Source organism: Tribolium madens, unplaced genomic scaffold (assembly GCF_015345945.1).
Source record: "Tribolium madens isolate multiple individuals breed KSU strain unplaced genomic scaffold, Tmad_KSU_1.1 Scaffold_1;HRSCAF=32;Tcas5.2_LG8, whole genome shotgun sequence".
NCBI classification, from domain to species: Eukaryota; Metazoa; Arthropoda; class Insecta; order Coleoptera; family Tenebrionidae; genus Tribolium; species Tribolium madens.
Genome location: NW_025400984.1, coordinates 3,450,739 through 3,474,467, shown reverse-complemented (window position 1 = coordinate 3,474,467; position 23,729 = coordinate 3,450,739). Strand labels below are relative to the sequence as shown.

The following is a 23,729-nucleotide window of genomic DNA, read 5'->3' as shown; positions in this document are numbered from 1 at the left end:
TTTATAGTTTTTTTTTGTTTCCGACAAACAAAATTAACATTTCTGTAAATTCTGATAACCAAAATTGCACTTATTCTGAGTACAAGAATGTCAAATTTTCATAAAAAAAAAACAGAAAAAAAACGGTGTTTCTTAATTTCGATAAACAAAAGCAATGTCACTATAAACATAGTTTACTCGATTTTTTAGTACAGATTTTTCCAAAATTGTCAAAAATTTAAAACCCTAAAGTATGACTAGTTTCTTTTTACTTGGTAGACAACAGTCACAAATAAACCGATTTGCTTTCTGATTTTCTAATTTAGGGTTGCCCAATTCTTTTTTATTATTTTCAAAATCAGAATTCTTATCAAAAAAATTGAAAAAATTATAAGCTTTTTTTAGTAATATACAGGGTGTCTCAAAAGTAAACCGCTATACGTCAACTAGTGATAGAAAATATCATCCTGAAATAAAAAATTAAATAATTTTTTTCTATCTACAGTTGTTAAAGAATTACAGCTTACCACATATAAATTAAAAACGATGACATTTATGAGGCAATAAAGCAATAGTTTCAAGTCTTATTAAACTGAAACAATGGAAAGCAATGTAATTGATTTTTGTAGTTATTGTGTTTTTTGTCACATTGACAATATTAATTAAATAAGACTTGGAACTAAGCAATTGTTTGATAAATGTCATTTAATTCATTGGTAATCTTTGCTGTGACTATTTAACAAATAAAGATATAGAAAAGATTATTTGAACTTTTTTTCTCAGAATGAGGTTTTTTGTCACTGATTGACGTATGGCCGTTTACTTTTGAAACATTTTTGAGAATTTTTTTAGAAAAAAAGCAATTATTGTGCTTTATACAATAGTTTTATGTTTTTAGTGATAAAAAAATCGAAATTTCGGAAAAATAAAATTCGACTCTTTTAAGATTGTTTTATTTCCGTTTTGTTGACAAAAATACAACATATAGTTGTGCAATAATAGCAATAATAGTGCTACTAGCGCCAGATTACAGATCCCTGTAAGTATGGTGTACGCTTAGCGTGAGATGTCCTTCGTGTGGTTCCCACGTGACCAAAATCGCCATTGTTTCGTCCAGATGTCGCTTCGTTCTTTCCGTCATGCATCTGGCAGTCTCACGTGTTTACCAACACCGTGGTCTAATACCGATCGAGCTGTTATGAAATCATCTCGGCGTGTATCTTCGAATCCGTGAGTGTTTCTCGAACCCGGGTGGTGCACACAGAGATCTAGGCCTTCGCCCCTACGATGTCCGCCTTCTCGCAGACGTCCGAGAGCGACGCGTGGACCCTCCTCTCGCTGAAATCGGCCCCCAGCAGCCCCTCCAAGCTCCAGTGGAGTCCCGAGCACAAGGGCGACGCCATCGCGCGCATCGAGGGTCGCGACATCGAGTACCTGGTGCGCCAGAATCGCATCGTCATCGGGAGAAACAGCTCACGTGGCGACGTCGACGTCAACATGGGCCATTCGAGCTTCATCTCGCGCCGGCACCTGGAGGTCTTCTTCGACCACCCTTTCTTCTATCTCTTGTGCAACGGAAAAAACGGAGTCTTCGTCGACGGGGTGTTCCAGCGGAAAGGGGCACCGGCCATACACCTGCCCAAGACGTAAGAATATCGAAAATCGATAATAACCCCAAATAAACACGACATACCAACCATGTGAAGTATTTATCGAACCGGTGACGTCATTAGCGCGACTGTCGCACGCCAAAAACGACCCTACTAACATCACTAATTCGATATGAAATCCCATACCAACGTTGTAAATAGAAAATAAACCAGTATTGATGTGTCGGGAGCAAAACACACAACGTACAACATTCTTTTCCGTGGAGAAAAGCACGTGGTTGGGACTTAATAACAAACGAGAGCTATTTCCGCCGCTCACGGCCGACTTTATTTCCTTTATTTCATTACAAAACTCTTTTACAGTCAATGTGGCAATACTGGACATGTCACATTTAATAACAAATAAATTCTAATTTACGTCTTAATTTATACATCCGATATCTTGTAATGCGTGCATGATGTCACATTTCTGCATCTATTACATTTGACATTTTATTTTATTATACTTGTTTTTAATAATTAAACAAACAAAACCAGTGGCGCACCAGAAAAAAAATGGCATTTCCTACGGCGTTGCCATTTTTCACATTCACAGCGTACTGGATCGGATGACAATTGGAAGAAACTCGTGTAAAGTCTATTTCAGTCTTATAAGATAATGAAAAACTTACCAGAGTCGTGGCAGCCAAGTGTGAAAAAAATCTAAATAAAAAAGAATTAAGTCAGATAAAGATGACTAAAAACTATACTGAAAATATTCAAATTTTGTTGGTCACGTGACACTATCGAAAAAATATAACAAAAAATTTTTGAAACTAATTTCAATTTTTCAAAAATATTCACGGTCATGTGACCTAGCTTTTCCCCTGTTTTGTTGAGTAAACACTGAGTGATGTTTTTTTTTTTTTGAATATAAAGCTCACAACCGGCTTGATTGCCAAACGTAGAATCGTACCAATATTGGCATTTATTTACAATGTTGCCATTTTTCACTAGATATAAACAACAAAATTTTTGTAGTTCAGTTTCAAAATCTTATCAAGAATATGTACCTAAACTGTCGTTTTCGCCATATTTTTAGAAAGAATGGTCAATTTTGCTATTGTTTTTTTCGGTTTTTTTTTGAAATAGCAATTTTAGTACCAGAGTGTAAGTTCTAAGAGATGAATTATGCCAGAGTTAGCACTTAAATTTTCGCATAAGGCTCATTTAGGGGTGAAAAATTTTGCCACCACATGGCCCCACTTAACCTAATTTTAAGCAAAACAAAAGACAATTGACTTGAATCTCGAAAGATTCGATCCAATATGACGCTACGAAAAGTACAATGATTCACTAGTTTCCTATTTTATCAATGACTATGGCTGTTTCATTGTTGACAAAAGAAAACGTTTATTTTATTTTTTTTTTTTTTCAGTTTTGGTTCACGTGACCGTTCATTAACCAATCGTCGTTTTGTTTACATCATTACGTACAAACATGACCTTTATCGTGGCACTCTCCGCGACCTTGGACCTTTGTGCACGCTTCCTTTAAATCGACCGAAAAAACGCGGATCTAGAATGCGGTGATATCGATCCGGCAAACAATCGATAGACGAAAATGTTGTTTTCATTTGTTTGGTATGACAGTTGCCATGGTTGAAATATCTGTCGAAAATTTTGAATGTGTTTGAGGTGGTGGGGAAGGGGAGGTCATGGCACGCTCGATTTCCTCACGTCTGTGTGCATTGCATCATTGTTTTTGACGTACGGATAAACAAGAGTTAAATAAATACACGGACGTTATCTTTTAACATCGTCCCAATTATTATGGACATGGGTTTTGCAATGGGTGTGTGATGTAACAGTCGCAGACCACTAGGTACAAGGAGGGAGGTTTTGATTATTTTCATGGCGAACCACGATTCAGACACGCGAATTGTAAAAATGATTCGAGTTTGTCTGGTTTTTGGAAGGGGTGGTAACCATGAGACAAGATGACTAGATTTTGTTAAAATAAAATATTGAGAGATAAATAATCAAAATGAAGTCTTGAGTTTTACAAAGATGGCCATATTTTGTAACTGTACGATTTAATTTCAAACACTAAATGCAAATGAAAAACAATAAAATACAAATTTTTACTCCAATTCTTGTTTTTCTCCCAATTTACAAAAACAAACTCCACAAAAAACAAACTGTCAAATGTCAAAATGTACATAAAGTCTATTTCGATTTGATAAGAATAAGTGACATTTGACACTTCAGAATTAAAGAAAAGTCACAAAATTCGCAACTGAACGTATACATTTTTGTATGTTGTGATTCTAATAAATACCACTGAAAAATTCTCTATGAATACGTCCACAAATGTCAAAATCGCCATAAAGCCTATTTCAGACGTGTAAAAATGGAGTAAAGTTCACGTGACTTATTTTTGGAAATAAATGAGCCATTTTTACACTTGTCGAGGCTGAAAGTCGGTTTTAAATTGTACAAAAATCGAAATCGGTATCACGTGACCTCCGATATCGAATCAGAACCAATTAAAAATTGCTGTGTGTATTGTAAAACGTATTATTTACTCGCTACACAAACATAAACAACGATTAAGATAAATTGAAGTTAATTGAAAGTATCGATTGCATTCAACTAATAATTCTGTATCTAACGACAGATAAGGAAAGTGATAATGATATCATCACCTGCTGGAATATGATTTTTGTGCAATTTTACAACACAATGAGATAAGAAAATGGAATAAAAATCTGAGCTTAAAATAAACTACTTATCGTCGTTATCAAAAATAAAAATAATAACACGGTCGTGACCTTGAAAGTTAATTCTTTGATTTTTGCTGGAATTTTGCGTAGTAGTAAATGATTTTTTATCAGTGGTTCCTGGGGTCACTTTTTCAATTTTTTACTCTATCTACTACACGATTTTATCACATTTTCACCTTGAATGTATTTATTTTTTATTCATTCTGTCTCTAAGTGAATCGATGAATAATTCCAGGTGCCAACTGCGATTTCCAAGTACAAACATCCGACTATCGTTTCAATCTTTGGTGGACGAGAACAGTGAGCCCCCTCCTAGGGTCCGAGAGGTGTCCCCCGTGCGTATGCGAGACCGAGGCGGCGGCTCTGGAATGGCCCCCTTGCGCATAAACATCCCAGATTCGACCGACGTCTACGTTAGCCCCTTTCCCTCGCCCACAGGGACGATCAGTGCTGCCAACAGCTGTCCGGCGAGCCCCCGAGGTACCCCTTTTTAATCTTAGAGAAAACAAATATGTGAAAAATGTGTTTTCAGGGGGGCACGGGAGGAGGAACGTCTCGGCCGATTTGCAAATGGTGGCGGCGTACGCCGCCAAGGTGGCAAGGAGGGACGAGGGGGCGAGCAGTCACCACGTCCAGAGCCACAGTCCCGACCATTATAGACATCCAACGAATGGAAATTCGGTATGGGTGAGGGCGAGGGGGCGCAATGGGGGCTCATTGTTGGGTTTTAGATACCACCAGTGGTGATAAATGACGGGTATGGGGCCAGTGGAAGTAAAGACGATTCTAAGCCCCCTTATTCGTACGCCCAGTTGATAGTGCAAGCTATTGCCAGTGCCCCCGATAAACAATTGACGCTCTCGGGGATTTACAGCTACATCACCAAACATTATCCGTACTATAGGACGGCGGATAAAGGATGGCAGAATTCAATCAGGCATAATCTCAGTCTAAATAGATACTTTATTAAGGTGAGTTGGGGGAAGTCCAAAGGAAGCCCAAATTTTTGTCTGGAATTAATGTTTTTTATATAAACTTATCCGAGGAATCCAGATCTGCAAGAATTATTGAGCTACGACTAATAGTTTCAAAAAATATTGTCAAAAATTTAATTGTTGAGTGATATAACTCGGAAACTCGACGTTTTGTAATTTTGTGCAAATAAATCGAAATTAACATTTTCCTACGTAAATTTATTCGAGGGATCAGATTTTGTAAAACGTTTCAGGTCGTGGTTAACAGTTTCAGAGATATCGCCAAAAATTCAATTTCAGAATGGAAAAACTTGAAAATTCGTCTGTTTTTTTTTTGAAAACTTCAATTTTCAATTCAATCAATTTTCAATTTAATTTTTGAGTGATATAACTCGGAAACTTGACCTTTTGTAATTTTGTGCAAATGAATCAAAATCAGCATTTTCTTGCGTAAAATTAGGAATCAGATTTTGTAAAAATTTTCAGGTGACGGTTAACAAAAACTTCGTCTTTATTTTGAAAACTTCACATCTTCAGTTGAATCAGTTTTTTTCATTTTCGTACTCAAAATGTCTGAAAAAATCTAAATCTGCAAGAATTATTTTGATACTTTTAATATTTCCAAAAATATCGTCAAAATTTTCGTTTACAGTAACGGAAATACAAAAACAGGAGATTTTGTAATTTTATGACAAATCTAATGGACAGAATATGTTAAAAAAAGTTTCTTTTTGTGTTAAATAATCCGAATGATGTAAATCTCCAAGTACTGTGTCGCTACGACTATTGTTTAAAAAAAAATTGTCAAAATTCTTATTTTTGTGAGACATAACTCAAAAACACATTGCAAAATAAATAAATACCCAATAGAACACAAATTGGTTATTCTTATGTAAAATGATCCGAGGAATCTAAATCTGCAAGAATTATTGAGTTGCGACTAATAGTTTTCAAGATATCGTAAAAATTTTGATTTTTGGGTAATCTAACTCGGAACTTTTACGTTTTCTAATTTCATGCAAAATGGACACTTTGAAATGAATCGAATTTTAACATTTTCTTACGTAAAATTATTCGAAAAATCAGATTTTGTAAAACGTTTCAGGTCGTGGTTAACAGTTTCAGAGATATCACCAAAAGTTCGATTTCAGAACGAAAAAAATTGAAAATTTACCTTTATGTCTTTTTTAAAAAATTTCAAATCTTTATTGAATCAGTTTTTTCATTTTCTTACTCAAAATGTCTCAAACGACTCTAGTTTCCAAGAGTTATTTTAATTCTTTTAATATTTCCAAAAGTATCGGCAAAATTTTAGTTTCAGAGGAACGCAAAAATACTAGATTTTGTAATTTTATGCCAAATCTAATGGATACATTATGTTAAAAAAGTTTTCCTTTGTGTTAAATAATCCGAATGATGTAAATCTTCAAAGATCTTGTCGCTACGATTATTGGTTTAAAAAATATCGTCAAAATTTATGAGACAAAGCTCACATTGCAAAAAAAATAAATCTCCAGTAGAATACAAATTTGGTTATTCTTACGTAAAATGTTCCGAAGAAACCAAATCTGCAAGAAATATTGAGTTACGACTACTAGTTTCAAAAATATCGTCAAAACTTTACTTTTTAAGTAGTTTAACTCGGGAACTTGACGTTTTGTAATTTTGCATAAAATGGAGACTTCCAAATGAATCGAAATTAACATTTTCTTACGTAAATTTATTCGAGGAATCATATTTTGTAAAACGTTTCAGCTCGTGGTTAACAGTTTCAGAGATATCGCCAAAATTCAATTTCAGAATGCAAGAACCTGAAAATTCGTCTTTATGTTTTTTTGAAAACTTCACATCTTCAGTTGAATCAATTTTTTTCGTTTTCTACCTAAAATGTTTGAAAAAATCTATCTGCAATCTGCAAGAATTATTTTGATACTTCTAATATTTTCAAAAACATCGGCAAAATTTCAGTTTATGATAGCAGAAATGCAAAAACGAGAGATTTTTGTAATTTTATGACAAATCTAATAGAGAGATTAGTTATGGACAGATTGGTTATTCTTACGTAAAATGATCCGGGGAATCCAAATCTGTAAGAGTTATTCACCTACGACTAGTAGTTTCAAAAATATCGTCAAAACATTACTTTTTTTACTGGTTCAACTCGGGAACTTGACGTTTCGTAGTTTTGTGCAAAATGAAGACTTCCAAATGAATTGAAATTTACATTTTCTTGCGTAAAATCGTCCAAGAAATAAGATTCTGTATTTTTTTTATTTTGTGGTTAACATTTTCAAAGATATCGCTGAAAATTCAATTTCAAACCGATAAAATTTGTAAATACGTCTTGGGGTCTTTTTTGGAAACCCCAAATGTTCAGTTTAATCAAATTTTTGATTTTCTTAGTCAAAATGACTCAAAGAAACTAAATCTGCAAGAATTATTTTAATATCTCTAATATTTTGGAAAATATCGGCAAAATTCCAATTTTTTAAGAGAAAATTCAAAATATAGAAATAATGCTACATTGTGACTAAAATAAAGGTCCGTTATAACACAAATTTGAATATTCTCATGTAAAATAATCCGGGAAATCTGAATGGAAAAGAAGTTTTTACTTGTGATTTTAGTTTCTGAAATATCTTCAAAAAATGAATTTTTGAGTCACAAAATTGAAAAATTTGCCATTTTGTGAAACACAGAAACGGTTCGTTAGTTAAAATATGACACATTTTATGTAAAATGAGCTAAATAATTAGAATTTGTCAAAAAGGGACTACTTTTTTATGTTAAGATTTAAAAAAAAAACAAAATTTGACCCCAAATTTGAAAATTTTTAATTTTTTACAACGTGGATACGTGGATTAAAATGACTTTTCTAACGTAAAATGAACCAAGAATTAGAAAAATGCCCCCAGTTTTTTTCGACACCTCATAGTTTCAGAGATATTGTCAATTTTTTTTGTCAAAAATTTTCAGGTGCCCCGTAGCCAAGAGGAGCCGGGCAAAGGCAGTTTCTGGCGCATCGACCCCCAATCCGAATCGAAACTGATCGAGCAGGCGTTTCGTCGTCGTCGACAGCGCGGTGTGCCATGTTTCAGGGCCCCCTTCGGCCTTAGTTCACGAAGCGCCCCTGCCTCCCCCAGCCACATTAGCATGTCGGGGCTTATGACTCCGGAATGTCTGTCTCGGGAAGGCTCACCGACACCGGAACACATGTTGGAAGTGAGTCAATCGGCTCCGGGAAGTCCGGGCAATCAAACAGTGGCGTACGCCGGCTCCGGGAGTATGATTGGACATCAACAGATGTCGGCGTTGGTGGGGGCCACCAAGGCGAGACTGCTGCTCCCACATAGGGGCGAGGGGGGCGAAGTGAATAATGCCAACGGACAAGAGCATAGAGAAGGTAATTTAGTTAAGAAAAATACTAAAAATTTTGTCTTTTTCTGAAACCGAAAGTTTCGGCATTTTATGAGACGTCTCAAAGGTTAATTTGATCACGATTCGAGTTTTCTTACGTAAAATGAGCTCAGGATTCTAAATCTGCAAGAATTATTTTGCTATGACAAATAGTTTTGAAGTTATCGTCAAAAATTTACTTATTTTATGATGAAACTCAAAATCACTCAATTTTGTCACGTTGAGAAATAGATAAAAGCTTAGTTTACTTACAAATCACGGTTTCTTATGTGAAATAATCTGAAGAATTTGAATCTGCAAGAATTTTTCAGTTGCTAAGTACAGTTTAGAAAATATCGTCAAAAATCCAATTTTCGGATGACAAAACTCGAAATTTTGCTATTTTGTTGCATTTTGAAGAATATAAATCTTTTTTTAAGTCTAGATACGGTTTTTCTTACGTAAAATTAACCATGGAATCTAAACCTAAAAAAAATATTTTTGTACGACTGATATTTTCAAAGATATCGTCAAATTTTTGCTATTTGAATGACCAGTTTTGAAAATATTGCTTTTTTCATTTGGTGGATCATGTGATCAGTCAATTGGATCGGGATTCAAGTTTTCTTACGTAAAATGATTTTAAACCTGTAAGAATTATTTCGCTGTGACTAATAGTTTTAAAGTTATCCTCAAAAATTTACTTATTTTGTGATGAAACTCAAAATCAGTGTATTTTGTCACTTTGAGAAAAACCTAAAATATTATTTTGGTCAACATTAACATTTTCTTACGTAAAATGATTAGAGGAAAATAAATCTGCAAAAAATATTTTTGTACAAGTAATAAATAGTTTCAGAGATATCGTCAAATGTCTGATATTCGAATGACGAATTTTGAAAATACGACATTTTGTCGTTTTTTGAGTTAGATGATGAATTAATTGCATTGTAATTCGGGTTTTCTAATGTAAAATAAGCTCAGAATTCTAGATTTGCCAGAATTATTTTGCTATGATCAAGGGTTCCGAAGTTATCATCAAAAATTTACTTATTTTGAGTTTCAAACCAAATTTTGTCAACATAAAATTTTAGTTTGATCACAATACACTTTTTCTCACATAAAATGAGGTAAAGAATTTAAATCTGCAAAAATTTTTCAGTTACAAAGTGCAGTTTAGCAAATGTAAAAAATCCAATTTCCAGACGACAAAACTCGAAATTTTGCTTTTTTGTAAGGCAAAATTTTGGTTTTCTTATGTCAAATGAGCTCAGAATTCTATATCTATAAGAATTATTTTACTATGACTAAGGGTTCCGAAGTTATCGTCAAAAATTTAATTATTTTGTGATGAAACTCAAAATCACCTAATTTTGTCACTTTGAGAAAAACATAAAATTTTAGTTTGATCACAATTCACTTTTTCTTACATAAAATGGGATGAAGAGTTTAAATCCGCAAACATTTTTCAGTTACAAAGTGCAGTTTAGCAAATATCGTAAAAAAAATCCAATTTTTAGACGATAAAACTCGAAATTTTGCTTTTTTGTAAGTGAAAATTTTGGTTTTCTTATGTAAAATGAGCTCAGGATTCTAGATCTATAAGAATTATTTTACTGTGACTAAGAATTCCAAAGTTATCGTAAAAAATTTCATTTTGTGATGAAACTCAAAATCACCTAATTTTGTCAGTTTGAGAAAAACATAAAATATTAGTTTGATTACAATTCACTTTTTCTTACATAAAATGAGCTGAAGAATTTAAATCTGCAAAATTTTTTCAGTTACAAAGTGCAGTTTAGCAAATATCGTAAAAAAATTCAATTTTCACACGATAAAACTCGAAATTTTGCTTTTTTGTAAGTGAAAATTTTCGTTTTCTTATGTAAAATGAGCTCAGGATTCTAGATCTAAAAGAATTATTTTACTATGACTAAGAGTTACAAAGTTATCGTAAAAAATTTAATTTTGTGATGAAACTCAAAATCACCTAATTTTGTCACTTTGAGAAAAACATAAAATGTTACTTTTATCACAATTCATTTTTCTTACATAAAATGAGCTGAAGAATTTAAATCTGCAAAAATTTTTCAATTACAAAGTGCAGTTTAGCAAATATCGTAAAAAATTCAATTTTTAGACAACAAAACTCGAAATTTTGCTTTTTTGTCGCTTTTTGAAAACTGTCTACGTTTTTGTAAGTCAAAATTTGGGTTTTCTTATGTAAAATGAGCTCAGGATTCTAAATCTATCAGAATTATTTTGTTATGACTAAGGGTTCCGAAGTTACCGTCAAAAATTTAATTATTTTGTGATGAAACTCAAAATCACCCAATTTTGTCACTTTGAGAAAAATATGAAAGCTTAGTTCAATCACAATTCACGTTTTCTGACGTAAAATGATTTGAGAAATTTGAATCTAGAATTTTTCAGTTACAAAGTATATTTTAGGAAATATTGTCAAAAATACAATTTTCGGATGACAAAACTCGAAAATTTGCTGTTTCATCGCTTTTCGAAAACCGTCTACGTTTTTGTAAGTCTAAGTTCATGTTTTCATATGTAAAATAAGCTCAGGATTCTAGATTTGCAAGAATTATTTTGCTATGAGCAAGGGTTCCGAAGTTATTCTTAAAAATTTACTTATTTTGTCATGAGGAAAAACATAAAAGCTTAGTTTGATCGCTATTTACGTTTTTTGACGTAAAATGGTCTGAGAAATTTGAATTTGCAAGAATTTTTCAATTACAAAGTATATTTTAGAAAATATCGTCAAAAATCCAATTTTCGGATGTCAAAACTCAAAATTTTGTTATTTTGTCGCTTTTTTTTCTACGTTTTTCCAAGTCATAATTTGGGTTTTCTTACGTAAAATTATTGCTTACACAATATTCATATTTCAAAAATCTCCTCTAAATAGTACAATTCCAAAAAACTCGTTTTTGTACTTTTGCAACAAAATCAAGCCCTGAAGTAAATTAAAATTAAGGTTGTCTTATGCAAAAGGAACCAAAAAATCCAAAGTTACAAAATTATTCTCCTCCTCCCGAATCTAACACATATTTTTTTTTACAATTGTGACTTTTCAGAAAAATACCACGTGGTGAGTTCAAACATCGTCGAAGAGCGTTCCCTCTCCCCCGCCACCTTCTCACCGCAGCCTGTCATCGTTCAAACCCCCAATTATTCACCTTACAGGTAAATAAAAAAAAAATCATTACCACAATTGGTTATGGAAAAAAATTCTTGCAGCGGCGGCAATAATTACACTTCGGTAGGCCTCGACCTCAAAAGACACGTCGACGAACAACCGAGCGGAAGTCCAGCGAGTCCTGGCGAAAATCAAGACAGTTTACAAGAACCGGAAGTGAAAAGATCACGTCACGAACAGTACGACACGGAATAGACAGAAAAAGTTTTTTCTAAAAGAAATAATTTTTTAAGTCACATGGAAAATTGTTAATTGTTGTAAATAAGGACACGAAATTTCAGTATTTAAAAAAATGATCATTCGGGTTGATTGTTTTGTTATTGTTGGGGAGTTTTGATGGGTTGGAGAGCCGATTTTCATTTTTTTAAACCGTGGCGTGCTTTTCCAGCATTTCATTATTTTTGTTTTCATTAGGGCTTTTATAAACAATTATAAACATAGCTGGTATATGTAGATAATTGTTTATAATTTTATATTTTTCGACTAAAACAGTCTTTACGATTTATTGTTAGTTCTACATGTATACAAAATTATATTTAGAAATATTTAATAAAGTACTATTATTGCTGTGATGACTTTTTTTAATTGTAATCCTTGTATTCGAACCGAGTTCCTATTTGTTTTTATCCTCGTTCAAAACAGAGGGAAAATTCATCACAACAATATTTCGTGTGTCACTCAAGCAATGGACGATTTTGTCATGTGTGTATATAAATCTTGAACTTTTACACTTTTCATGTCTCCACGTTGTCTGTATATAAGGAAGGAATTCAATTTATTCGCTCGAAATACTGCTGGTACAAAAATAGTAAAACACTTTTTCTCCAAACTTTTTTGACGTGTTGTTAGTTTTTCGATTTTTGTAGAAATGTATTTTTGTTTTTTTAATTTTAATAAAACTTGTTTCCCTTGTGAACTGTTTTTTCCTTAAAATGCGACGCAAAAACTACAAGATAAGTTTCGAAAACTTTGAGTAAGTGCAAATATTTGTCAATGACTAACTTTTAAACGATTCCAAATTTTAAAAAAAAATAATGCAAGATCAATATTTGCCCCCTCTGCGATTTAAAATTTTGTATAAAGAGTGAAACATTTCCAGTTTTTGTACAGTTTTGCTCTAACATGGATCCTCATCACCACCAGTCGCCCCCTCATCATAGCCACCCCCCAGGTATTTTTTTTTACTTTTAATTTTTTTTTAATTGATTTTTTAGGCCGCCATCCTTGTGGTTGTGGCCCTTCGCATCAGCCCCATTTGGCCCATTGTCAACATCACCGACCACCACCCCACCAGGAACACCACGACCATCATGAACCTCATCATCACCATGGGCACCATGAGCACCATCATGGGCATTGAACATTTCATCACAGTTGTTCTCTAAAATATGTTTCGTAGTTTATTGAAGTGTAGAAGAAGTAATAAAAATTATAAGCAATTTGTGCGTTTTTTTTTAATTCGACGTTAAAATATAAGTAAAAAATCAATTAATTCCAATTCCATGGGCCACCCCATCAAAACCAAAACTATGGATATCATGGGCATCACTGTTTTTCTTTAAACAATTTGTGCGTGTTTTTTTGGAATTCGACGTAATAAATAGTCAGAAAATATTAAATAATCTCAGATAAGATTAAACTGTTTCTGGTAATACGCATTAAGAGAAATAATTTGTGGAATAATGCTTACATTCGTTCGACGAATTTTTTTGAATGTATTTTTTTTTTAATATTGTCGAATGACTCACAGTTCAGTTCTGTTTCTGTTTTGAAACAAGTAGCTCAAAACAGGACAAAATAACGTTAATTTTGATGTAATTTTCGAGCTTATTTCGTTGGAATTTCAAAAAGAAAATAAGTTAATTTTTCAGTTAAAAAAGAACTTAATCAAACATCGAAATAATGTCAGTTTTGATTTGGAATAAATAAATTTGTCGACCAAAAACGAATCAAATTTTTAAAGCAAGCCAAAATAATACTAATTTTAAAATAAATTAGTGGTTCAAAATTTTGTGAAAGAATTAGTTAGTCAAAATGCGCAAAATCTTTTGAAACACCCTAAAATAATTGCAATGATTTTTCTTGATTTTTTGCGTATTTTGAAGAAATGAATGTACAAGCTAAAATCTCTCTAAATTTTCCATAAGTGATATTCTCAGTAAAAAAAAACAAGTGTAATTACTTGAAACAAGAAAAAAAAAAACGTCAAGTTTGATACAATTCGACGCTTTTAAGGCTTATTTAAAAGAAATAAATGACGTTTTTCTTGGTCAAAAACAAGCTAAACAGCAACAAAATAATGTCAATGTTAATTTATTGATTTTTAAGCATATTTTAACAAAATTTTGTGTAATAAGTGTTTTTTATTGATCAAAATGAGCAAAATCACTTGAAACCCTCTAAAATAATGACAGTTTTGTTATAATGTGGTGATTTTTAGGTTTATTTTGTCGAAATAATTGAATTTCTTTGCTAAATACGAACGAAATTTCTTTCTAAATTTTCCGAAACAAGCTAAAATGCTCATGCCCAAAAACGAGCCAAAACAAATTAAAATAAGTCAATTTTGGTGCAGTATGGTAATTTTTGGGCTTAATATTGCGACGAAATAAATGAGTTTTTCGCATAAAAATGAGATAAAGTTTGTGACCAAATTTTTTGAAATAAGTTATTTATTCGGTCAAAAAAACTAGCTAAATTGTTGATTTGGTATTTTTTGGGTTATTTTGACGAAATCAAAAACGGAAACACAGTTGTAATTTTTTTTGTAAATTATGTCTAATTTCTTCATTCATCTCATGGTAGGGTTTCGTGTTTACTAAAGATAAAAAATTACAGTGCAAATACAAAAAAACATTGGTATTTTAAAAATTTTTATTCATTTTAATTACACAGAGAGATAAGGATAAAAATAATTCCCAAAACAACTATGAATCATTTTTGAAGAGCCTGTTCTCGTTACCCCCCTCTAAAATCAATACAAGTGTTACCTAACTTTAGCACTTTCTATAAATACTAGAATCGTTTCAATTTTCGCTCATAAAAAGTTTGTTTCTACCATGGATCATCATCACCACCACCATCATGGGCCTCCACCCCATCATCCCCCAGGTACATTTTAATTTTTCTATTTTTACAATTTTATTGCAATTTTTTAGGTCACCACCCATGTGGATGTGGTCTTTTGCACCTCCCACATATGCCACATTGCCAACACTTTCGCCCACCCCACCATGACCATCATCACCACCACGAACCCCCACACCATGGCCACCACCATGAACCCCCACACCATGGACACCACCATGAGCACCATCACGAGCACCACCATGGCCACCATTGACACGTTTTGTTACTTTAATTTGTTAAAAATAAAAATTAAGAAATAAATAAATTGCGGTAAAAATTACTCAAATCTTTTCCCTACCTTTCCCTAAAATAAAAATAATATTTATGGTAAATTTGAATGAAATAAAACAAATATAGACAAAAGCAGTATTTATTTGTCCCAAAAAATACAAATAAAAGTCATGCGAGTATTCTTCGACAATTAGCAAAATCCATGGTGGCCGTGTCCATGGTGGCCATGTCCATGATGTCCTCCGTGGTGCCCATGATGGCCATGTCCATGACGTCCTCCGTGGTGCCCATGATGTCCATGTCCTCCATGGTGTCCCCCAGGAAATCCTCCATGATGTTCCCCATGAAACCCAGGACATGCCCCATGTCCATGGGGACCTCCGTGGTGTCCTCCACCAACATTCGGACAATTCTGGTGAGCCCCACCTACTGGAACAACAACCCCTAAATTAAAATAAGTTATTCGGATAATAATATACAAAAAAATCAACTTACCCGCTGCTTGTGGACTATGTGACCTACGATGGCCATGCCCATGATGCCCATCGTGTTGACTTCCATGGGACCCACGACGTTCACAATCACAATTTCTCATCTTGATGTTTAATTCAACACAAAACACTGCGTAATAATGCAAGAGAATTGTCACAAACGCTATTTAAATGGCTTTGTGAGAATTTTCCGTGACGTCAGTGGACAATCAAAGTGTATTTTTGTTCAAGGTCGATTGCACAACGTTGGACAATGTTGCGCAATGCATTGTTCTAAAACTCCACAGATAACGGAAATTTGTTTTTCTTGAAAAGTGGCATACGATAATCACGTGATTTGTTTATAAATTAAAAACATAAGTATTAAATTTCCACCACAATTATGCGTTTTATATTACGAATACATTTTATTTTTAAATATTTGCAATAATTATGTTGTGTTGTAATAGCCGATAAGGTGTTATCTTATCGAAATTGAACACTATTTCGAAACATAGTCCAATGGTTGGCCTTGAACAACAAACAATAGCACTTTATACCCCCCTCTCTCCAAAATTTGGCAATAAAGTTATCCAATGGACAATATGAACAAACAAAAATCTTCATTTGAAAAAATCTAAAACGAAGATAAGAGAACGCATGGCAATCATGTTCGTTGCCATGGTAAACATCTTGGACAACATGGACGTCATTGTCATGACGAACACAATGGACAATATGGACGTCGTTGTCATAACAACACAATTTTGTTGTCATGACAACCGCCACATGTGTGTTTATTAAATGATAAACGAAAATGTTTATTTTTGGGACTAAATAAAACGCATTTCGAGAGTTTTAGTGCTTTATTTATTAACAATTTGACTTTATCAAGATAACACGTATCATGAAAGACAATAATAGAGATAATGCTTGTAAACTTGCGAATTTTATTAGGATATTTATGAAATACAAAAACAATTATAAATTTTATAAAAATACAAAAAATATTTTTTTTACAAAATGGTACACCAGCAGTATTTGACCTCGTCAATCCTCGTTTGGTCGCCCATTTCGTAGACTCCTACGTCATGTGGGGGCACAAAATGTCCGTCGTAGTTGAGATCGAAGCTGGATCGATGCAAATCTTCGTAAATTGTATCATTTTTTGATGACCCAAGACTGAATTGCGAGCCGAAATGGCTGTCACTCGCTGGGTGAAAATCGTTGTGGTATCTGTTGCTCATTTCGTATCGAAATTCGTCGATAAATAATCCGAAACTCGAAATTTGTATCGGTTGTTATCATATTTTCGCACTTCAGATGTCAGTGTCTGTGTAAAATGTAAATTTGTTGCGTTAAAATGTCAAATTTTCGTCAAAATTTCGTGTTGTTTTTGGAAATCTACCTGAATATTTTGAAGATTTATCAAACGTTGTGTCTGTATTTGAAGTGGAGTTTGGAAATCAAAGAAATTCAAAAAATCTGAGGCGAGTTTTGAACTTTCGGCGCGAAATTTGAATTTAATTTCTGGGTTATAAACAATGCGTTTATTTATGAACCTCTTATCTGAGACGGAGTTAAAATGAGTAACAACAAAAAGAAAATTGAAAATACTTTGACGGCTGTTGGGATAGCTGCTTTGGTGTCAGGGGCGACCTTTGGCCTTTTTTACTACTTGAGAAGTGGTCAACAAACCCATGAAAACAATTCGAGGTGAGTTCAATTATCTATTTTTTAGCAAATCTAACCTCGAAAATGTTTCAGTGATAAGAAAAAGCCAAAGTCTAGTCAAATTTTCAAAGGCGATTTGTGCCCCATTTGTTTTGATTTTTTGACGACTAAATACACCACAATCAAGTGTCAACACACTTTTCATAAGAAATGCATCGCCCAATGGCAAGCAATCAACAATACATGTCCGATTTGCAGAAAAAAATTCGACAACGCCATCTAGTCATAGTTTAGGATTTATTCTTAGCTCTTAAGAAATTTTTGATATAGAAATAAAACTTGCGTTTTTCTCTTTTGGTGCTTTTTATTTCACCATGTTACAAACCTGCGTTCATTTCCATGGTAACCGGCTAACAACTTCAAATTTGACGTTTGATCGATATTTCAAATAAAAATGTTTGAAGATTATGAAGAATTGCCGGAAATCCCTCCTCTCCCGGAAATCGTGTCCGACGATGAAGAAAATCCGTGTCATTTCATCCGAAGAATAAAAGAAGATACGAAATATCCCCCTTTGATAGCACCCCAATCGTGGACTAAAACCGTTTCGGAGAAGTTCTCGCAACAGTATTACAAACCTAGCGAAACTATTGGTAAGTGCAACTTGATGGAAACAAAATCACTGTTGAAAATCCAGGGGCGGCTTTCACCCCTTCGGCCCAAAAATTACGAATCGCGTGTTTGCGACTCCCGAAAAAGAAGAAATTCGATCCGGGGAAAAACCCAGTGGGACAAGATGGCCGCTTGTGTTATCCCCCCGTCAAGGAGAAATACATCAGGGAAGAAGAAGAAAGGGTGCGACGGGAGGAAGACGAAAGGAAGAAAATTGTCGAAGTTCCGGGGATTGTCAATTTGGTGGATTTACTAAGTGGTAAGTATCGTCAATTGCAAAAAAATGAAGAAAGTGTGAAGAAGAAAGAAAGGGCAATGAAACGTAAATTGGAGCGACGTGAAATAGACTTCATACCGAGTGATCCCAAGTGAGTATCCCTTTTACATTATCTTCAATTAGTTTGAAGACAATTGAAGAAACTGCAAGCTGTTCTTCCGAAAGATCCCGACAAACAAAAGAGAATCCTTGTGAAGTTAGCCGAGGCTGACATGATGGTAACCCTGGCTGAGGATGATGAAGAACGCTACATTTACTATCTCACTTCTGGGATTAAACCAGAAGATTTGTCACCCTACAACCGGAAATACCTCACGGACGCCATTAAAAAAATCCCTGCAAAACTGAAACTTTTGAAGGATTACCCCAGCATGATTGCCACCCATAAAAAAGAAATCCTCCAGTTTTACTACCAGTTCATCCGAAAAAACTTACTCCACTATATTTTGAAGGATCCGAAAGAGAGGAAACGGTTGAGGATTACAAGGATTAAACGGGATTATCCCATTTTGACCATTCGAGCGCCGGTTCCCTGGCACAATTCCTACTGTCTTTCGCAACAACTAATCGAAAAACATTTCTATAACGGCAACATTGTAGTTTTAGAAATCAGGGATTTATGGGAATCCCACTATGACGACATGTTGATATTACCAACCGAGCGATTGGAGGAAATCGGGGGATTTCCCCTCGAATTGGCAACACTGGAACAACAAATCGACGATTTATGTCACGAGTCGCGTATGCGTCTTATTAAAACATGGCTGCCGTCATGCGCCGACATTTTCCTAAAGCACAAATCACACTGGCGAAAATACATTCCATTGAAATCCACCGATTCGCCCGTTTTAATCGAACGCTTTTTCGACTGTGTAAACGGGCTTTTGTCGATGCAGTTGCGGAGGTTGGTAATGAAGTCATTACGACACTTGTTAGCCCTCTTGATCCAATTCGAGTGCGGGAATGACTACGGCGAGGATTATTATGATTTAGCGTTGATTAACTTACCAATAATCAAAGTGACGCCGAAAATCGAGGAGGCGGGGACGGAAAATATTACTTTACAGCCGCCACTCGACGAAATACGAACTTTTCTCGAACGTTGCTTCGATAAAGTATTAAAAGTCGGGCGGAAAGTACCCCGAATTGAAAATATAATGTTTCCCGAGTTTGGGAAGAGAGAAACGTTTTTGTTTGCGGTGAGTCGGGAGGAAATTCCCGTTAAAGAGATTTATGAGCGAGGTTTGGCTTCGTTTGAGACGAATTTAGTTGGACCTTTGAAATATTTGCAAAATTACGAACAGTATTATTATATTTTGAACGGAAGTGCTGAACGCGAGATGCTGAATTTTTTCGAAATAATTCCGTTTCCGTTTCTTAAAGATTTCGCGAAGAAAATTCGACAATACGAAGAGTTGAAAAAAGAGATTATTTTCCTTCGCAGATCGATTCCGTTGAATTTTATTAGCTTGGAATGTGGGGAATTGAACGATATTTTGTATAAGATTGTCGACGATATCAGGAGTTACATAGTTAATTATTTCATCACCGAAAACCATAATCACAATCGAAAGTAATTTTTTTTTATTCGATTGATAGACATTTTGTGATGTGTATGTTTACAGGATTTGTGATATTTTCGACGAAATGTCACAAAAAGTGAGCGTCGGGACGGACACTGTTGCCGAATTGGTCGCTTTGTATAATTACGTAATGGAGTGTCGTGACGTCACAATGTATAATTTGAGAGAACAGATTAGGAAGACGGCTGAGAATGTCAATTTTTTGATGGATCACGCACACTTGACACGTATGATATCAAAATACGAGACACGACATTTTTTATATTGAAAAAGTTTTATTTCATGTTTATGTAAATTGGGTTTGAAAATTTCAAAACATTTTTTGTTGAAGTTTTATAATTTTTTCTAATTTTTTTTATATTTGAAATTCATAAATTAGAAAGTTTGAAAAGCAAAATTATTATTAATTTTATTAAAATCAAGATTATGAATTCAAAAATTTGAAACTACGACTCTTTTAAACAATCGACAAAATTGTTCAATTTCAGTTTTTTTCTAGTTGACTTTTTCGTGAAATTCTGAAACAACCTGTTTTATTCAAATGTTGTTTGGTGTAAAATGTTCATGAAAATAATTAGTAAAAATAATTTGTCTATGGCTCTTAGTTTAGAAAATAAAAAAAAATTGGTAAATGTATTAGGAAAAAAAAAGTTTGTCATTTGTTAGCAAAAATAATTATTATATCTTAACTGGAACCCTTTTTTTGTATCAAATCAAGTGAGAATTCTAAATTTAAAGAGAATTTTGATACGAATTGTGTTTTTAAAATTATTTAAGAATGTTTGGTGTTTAATGTAAAAAATAGAAAACCAGATTTTATCATTTTTGAGTAAACAAAACCGATTCAAAATGTGTTTTTTTTACGTAAAACCATTCGAAAAAGACAAAAATTATTTTTTATTTTCGGTATTTTAAAAGATATGATCACATTTTTCGTTCAGTAGTTGCAAAACTTCAAAAAACGCGAGTTTCTGATTAAAAAAAAACATAAATATTCTATTTGATTCTAAATTAGTTTTTATTACGTAAAATGAGCAGAGGAATCCAAATCAATAAAAATCTTGGAGCTATAACTCTTACTTTGAGAGATAACAATGTTTTCTTACTGAAAATGGCTGAAAAAATTCAAATCTAGAAAACTTATTTTGAAATTTTTGGTAGCTATTTTATAAGATATCGAAAAAAAATTGCTTCGTAAGTTTCAAATTTGTTTTTTTTTTCAAGTAAAATGACCAGAGGAATTCATATCTGTAGGAATCTTGAAGTTATGGTTCTTACTTTGATCAAAACAAAAAAAATTAAAAAATCAATTCAAGACAAAACAAAAAATCAAAAAAATTACCATTTTATGAAATACAAAAAAAAAAAAATTTGTATAAAGTGAACAAAAACACAAAAAATTGCAGTTTTTTCAGCTACAAACTTTAGTCAAATTGTTGTTGATTACTGTTGATTGAGTTTTTGTCATTTGGGAGCAAAAATAATTATTATGTCTTAACTGGAATCCTTTTTTTTTGAATCAAATCAAGCGAGAATTCCAACTTTAAAAAGAATTTTGATACGAATTGTGTTTTTTAAATTATTTAAAAATGTTTCGTGTTTAATGTAAAAAATAAAAGACCAAATTTTATCATTTTTGAAAAAACAAAACCTATTTGTTTTTTTTTTCTTACCTAAAATGATTCGAAAAATACACATCTACAAAAATTATTTTTTATTTTTAGTATTTTAAAAAATATTTTTTCGTTCATGAGTTGCAGCATTTCAAAAAACACAAGTTTCTGATTTAGAAAAAACATTGATTCAAAACCGGTTTTTATTACGTAAAATGAGTAGAGGAATCCAAATCAATAAAAATCTTGAAGCTATAACTCTTACTTTAAAAAATAACAATATTTTCTTACTAAAAATGGCTGAAAAAACTCAAATCTGAAAAACTTATTTTGATATTTTCGGACGGTAGGTATTTTAAAAGATATCGAAAAATTTTTGGTTCGTAAGCTGCAAATTTGTTTTTATTTGAAGTAAAATGACCAAAGGAATTCAAATCTGTAGGAATTTCGGAGCTATGGTTCTTACTTTGAGACATTATCAAAAAATTAATACTTAAACACAAAACAAAAAATCAAAAAAACACCAGTTTATGAAATACAAAAAAAAAACAACTTAAATAGAATATGAACTTTTTTGTATAAAGTGAACAGAGGAACAAAAACAGTTTTTTCGGCTACAAACCTTAGTCAATTTTTTTTAATCTTTATTTTTGAACTATGAAATTGGGAAAATGAGACTGTCGCTTTGAAACAAAATAAAGATTTCTTTCCATTAAAAATTTGTTTTTTACATTAAACATTAAGAAAAAAATTCCATTTCTGAGATATCATCAAAATTTTGTTGATTTTAGAAATTCACATCAAAATTTTTAATTTTTTAACAGTGATTTAATTATTAAAGTTCTAAAAAATAAAAAAAATGTTCGTGTCTCGTTCTAAAGACCAAAATATGTCCCCAGTCCTCCAAAATTCGCATTTTTAGCGGAAGACATCACCCTCAACGCGCGCGTCTTCCTCTGGCCCAAAGACATGGAAAACGTGATTGAACTCGCCCTCCAACGCCTCAACATGAAACGCGAACAAGCCGAAACCTTCCTCAAGAGCAAACGAGCAATATTCGAATCGAAATTAATACGCCATGAAAAAATGTTGGTCGCTTTCAAGAAGAAAGATCCCCCGATTCTGACAATGGAAGAAATGGAAGAATGCGTGACACAAGTCGAAGATTTAGTCCAGAAACTCCGCGAAGATAAGCAAGAAGCCGATCAGATCAACGAAGAAGAACAACTACTCGATTTCGATCCATCTGCTTTCCTCAATCTACAAAAAATGCTAACAGTGATCGAGCCCTATGACAAATTATGGCATACGGTCCTGGAGTTTCACGTGCAGTATGATGCGTGGTATTACGGGCCTTTTGCCGAGTTGGATGCCGAGGCGGTATCCGAGTCGGTGGAAAACACCTGGAAGGTTTTGTACAAGTTGGCGAAGACGTTTCATGATAATCCGGCTGCCCGGAGGATTGCTGAAATGGTCCGGGCGAAAGTTGAAAAATTCCGGCAGTTTCTTCCGGTTTTGCAAACGGTTTGTAATAAAGGACTCCAGAAACGGCATTGGGATGCCATTAGTGAATTGGTGGGGACAGAAATTGTTATCACACCGGACTTGACCTTGAATGATATGATCGAGGCCGGATTGCCGAAATTTACGGCCCAATTGGAGGATATTAGTGCCTCGGCAACCAAAGAATACGAATTGGAGAAGAATTTGAGGAAGATGAAGGAAGAATGGGCCGATATTAAGTTCGAACTGATTCCCTATCGGTACTGAAATTTAATTCAGCTCCATTTTTTTTTTGGTTTATCTTGTTTTTCAGCGAAACTGGGGTTAATATTTTAACAGCTGTTGATGAAATACAGTTGTTGATGGATGATCATTTGCTCAAAGCTCAAACGATGAGAGGATCGCCTTATGTGAAGCCGTTTGAGGTTGAAATGCAAGCCTGGGAGCAGAAATTAATTTCTATGCAAGATATTTTAGAAGCTTGGCTTATGGTAAGACAATTTTTTGCGTGATTTTGACCCAAAAAATTCCAATTTATAACAATTCCAAGATTTTTTTACTGGGGAAAATAAATAAAGGATGTGTTGCATAAAGCGGATAAAAAAATTGAAATCTATTAAATAGTTTATTCCGTGTTTTCAAA

General features: G+C 33.5%; 4 protein-coding genes across 5 annotated transcripts in view; all 4 read left to right on the top strand.

Annotated features, from left to right (window-relative positions):
• Positions 1–1,097: 1,097 nt before the first annotated feature.
• LOC123003777 (forkhead box protein K1) lies at positions 1,098–12,506 on the top strand. Its single transcript, XM_044396764.1, has 7 exons — positions 1,098–1,625; positions 4,589–4,833; positions 4,886–5,034; positions 5,085–5,324; positions 8,304–8,730; positions 11,813–11,921; positions 11,976–12,506. Exons 1-7 carry the CDS (start codon positions 1,267–1,269, stop codon positions 12,127–12,129), a joined length of 1,683 nt encoding a protein of 560 aa, XP_044252699.1. The 5' UTR covers positions 1,098–1,266; the 3' UTR covers positions 12,130–12,506.
• Positions 12,507–12,957: 451 nt separating this feature from the next.
• Positions 12,958–13,373, top strand: LOC123003778 (histidine-rich glycoprotein-like). Its single transcript, XM_044396767.1, has 2 exons — positions 12,958–13,105; positions 13,149–13,373. The coding sequence occupies exons 1-2, from the start codon at positions 13,057–13,059 to the stop codon at positions 13,292–13,294; spliced, it is 195 nt and encodes a 64-aa protein (XP_044252702.1). The 5' UTR covers positions 12,958–13,056; the 3' UTR covers positions 13,295–13,373.
• A 3,686-nt stretch (positions 13,374–17,059) lies between these two features.
• LOC123003661 (E3 ubiquitin-protein ligase RNF139-like) lies at positions 17,060–17,792 on the top strand. The gene is made up of 2 exons (XM_044396579.1): positions 17,060–17,480; positions 17,532–17,792. The coding sequence occupies exons 1-2, from the start codon at positions 17,350–17,352 to the stop codon at positions 17,719–17,721; spliced, it is 321 nt and encodes a 106-aa protein (XP_044252514.1). The 5' UTR covers positions 17,060–17,349; the 3' UTR covers positions 17,722–17,792.
• A 93-nt stretch (positions 17,793–17,885) lies between these two features.
• The window catches only part of LOC123003952 (dynein axonemal heavy chain 3), a 27,091-nt gene continuing 21,247 nt past the window's right edge, over positions 17,886–23,729 (top strand). For both annotated transcript variants that reach the window (XM_044397028.1, XM_044397027.1), the window contains exons 1-6: positions 17,886–18,091; positions 18,136–18,478; positions 18,518–19,960; positions 20,013–20,197; positions 22,506–23,346; positions 23,400–23,577. In XM_044397028.1, coding sequence (XP_044252963.1) covers positions 17,893–18,091; positions 18,136–18,478; positions 18,518–19,960; positions 20,013–20,197; positions 22,506–23,346; positions 23,400–23,577 — 3,189 coding nt within the window. In that variant the 5' untranslated portion in view covers positions 17,886–17,892. The remainder of the gene's footprint in view (positions 18,092–18,135; positions 18,479–18,517; positions 19,961–20,012; positions 20,198–22,505; positions 23,347–23,399; positions 23,578–23,729) is intronic.

Bases quoted from the DNA above. Each gene is read 5' to 3' on its own strand.
- LOC123003777 (XM_044396764.1), top strand. From the start codon at position 1,267: ATGTCCGCCTTCTCGCAGACGTCCGAGAGCGACGCGTGGACCCTCCTC. The intron at 5,035-5,084 runs GTATGGGTGAGG...GTTGGGTTTTAG, and splicing joins ATCCAACGAATGGAAATTCG to ATACCACCAGTGGTGATAAA. The intron at 5,325-8,303 runs GTGAGTTGGGGG...AAAAATTTTCAG, and splicing joins TAAATAGATACTTTATTAAG to GTGCCCCGTAGCCAAGAGGA.
- LOC123003778 (XM_044396767.1), top strand. From the start codon at position 13,057: ATGGATCCTCATCACCACCAGTCGCCCCCTCATCATAGCCACCCCCCA. The intron at 13,106-13,148 runs GTATTTTTTTTT...TTGATTTTTTAG, and splicing joins TCATCATAGCCACCCCCCAG to GCCGCCATCCTTGTGGTTGT.
- LOC123003661 (XM_044396579.1), top strand. From the start codon at position 17,350: ATGAGTAACAACAAAAAGAAAATTGAAAATACTTTGACGGCTGTTGGG. The intron at 17,481-17,531 runs GTGAGTTCAATT...AAAATGTTTCAG, and splicing joins ACCCATGAAAACAATTCGAG to TGATAAGAAAAAGCCAAAGT.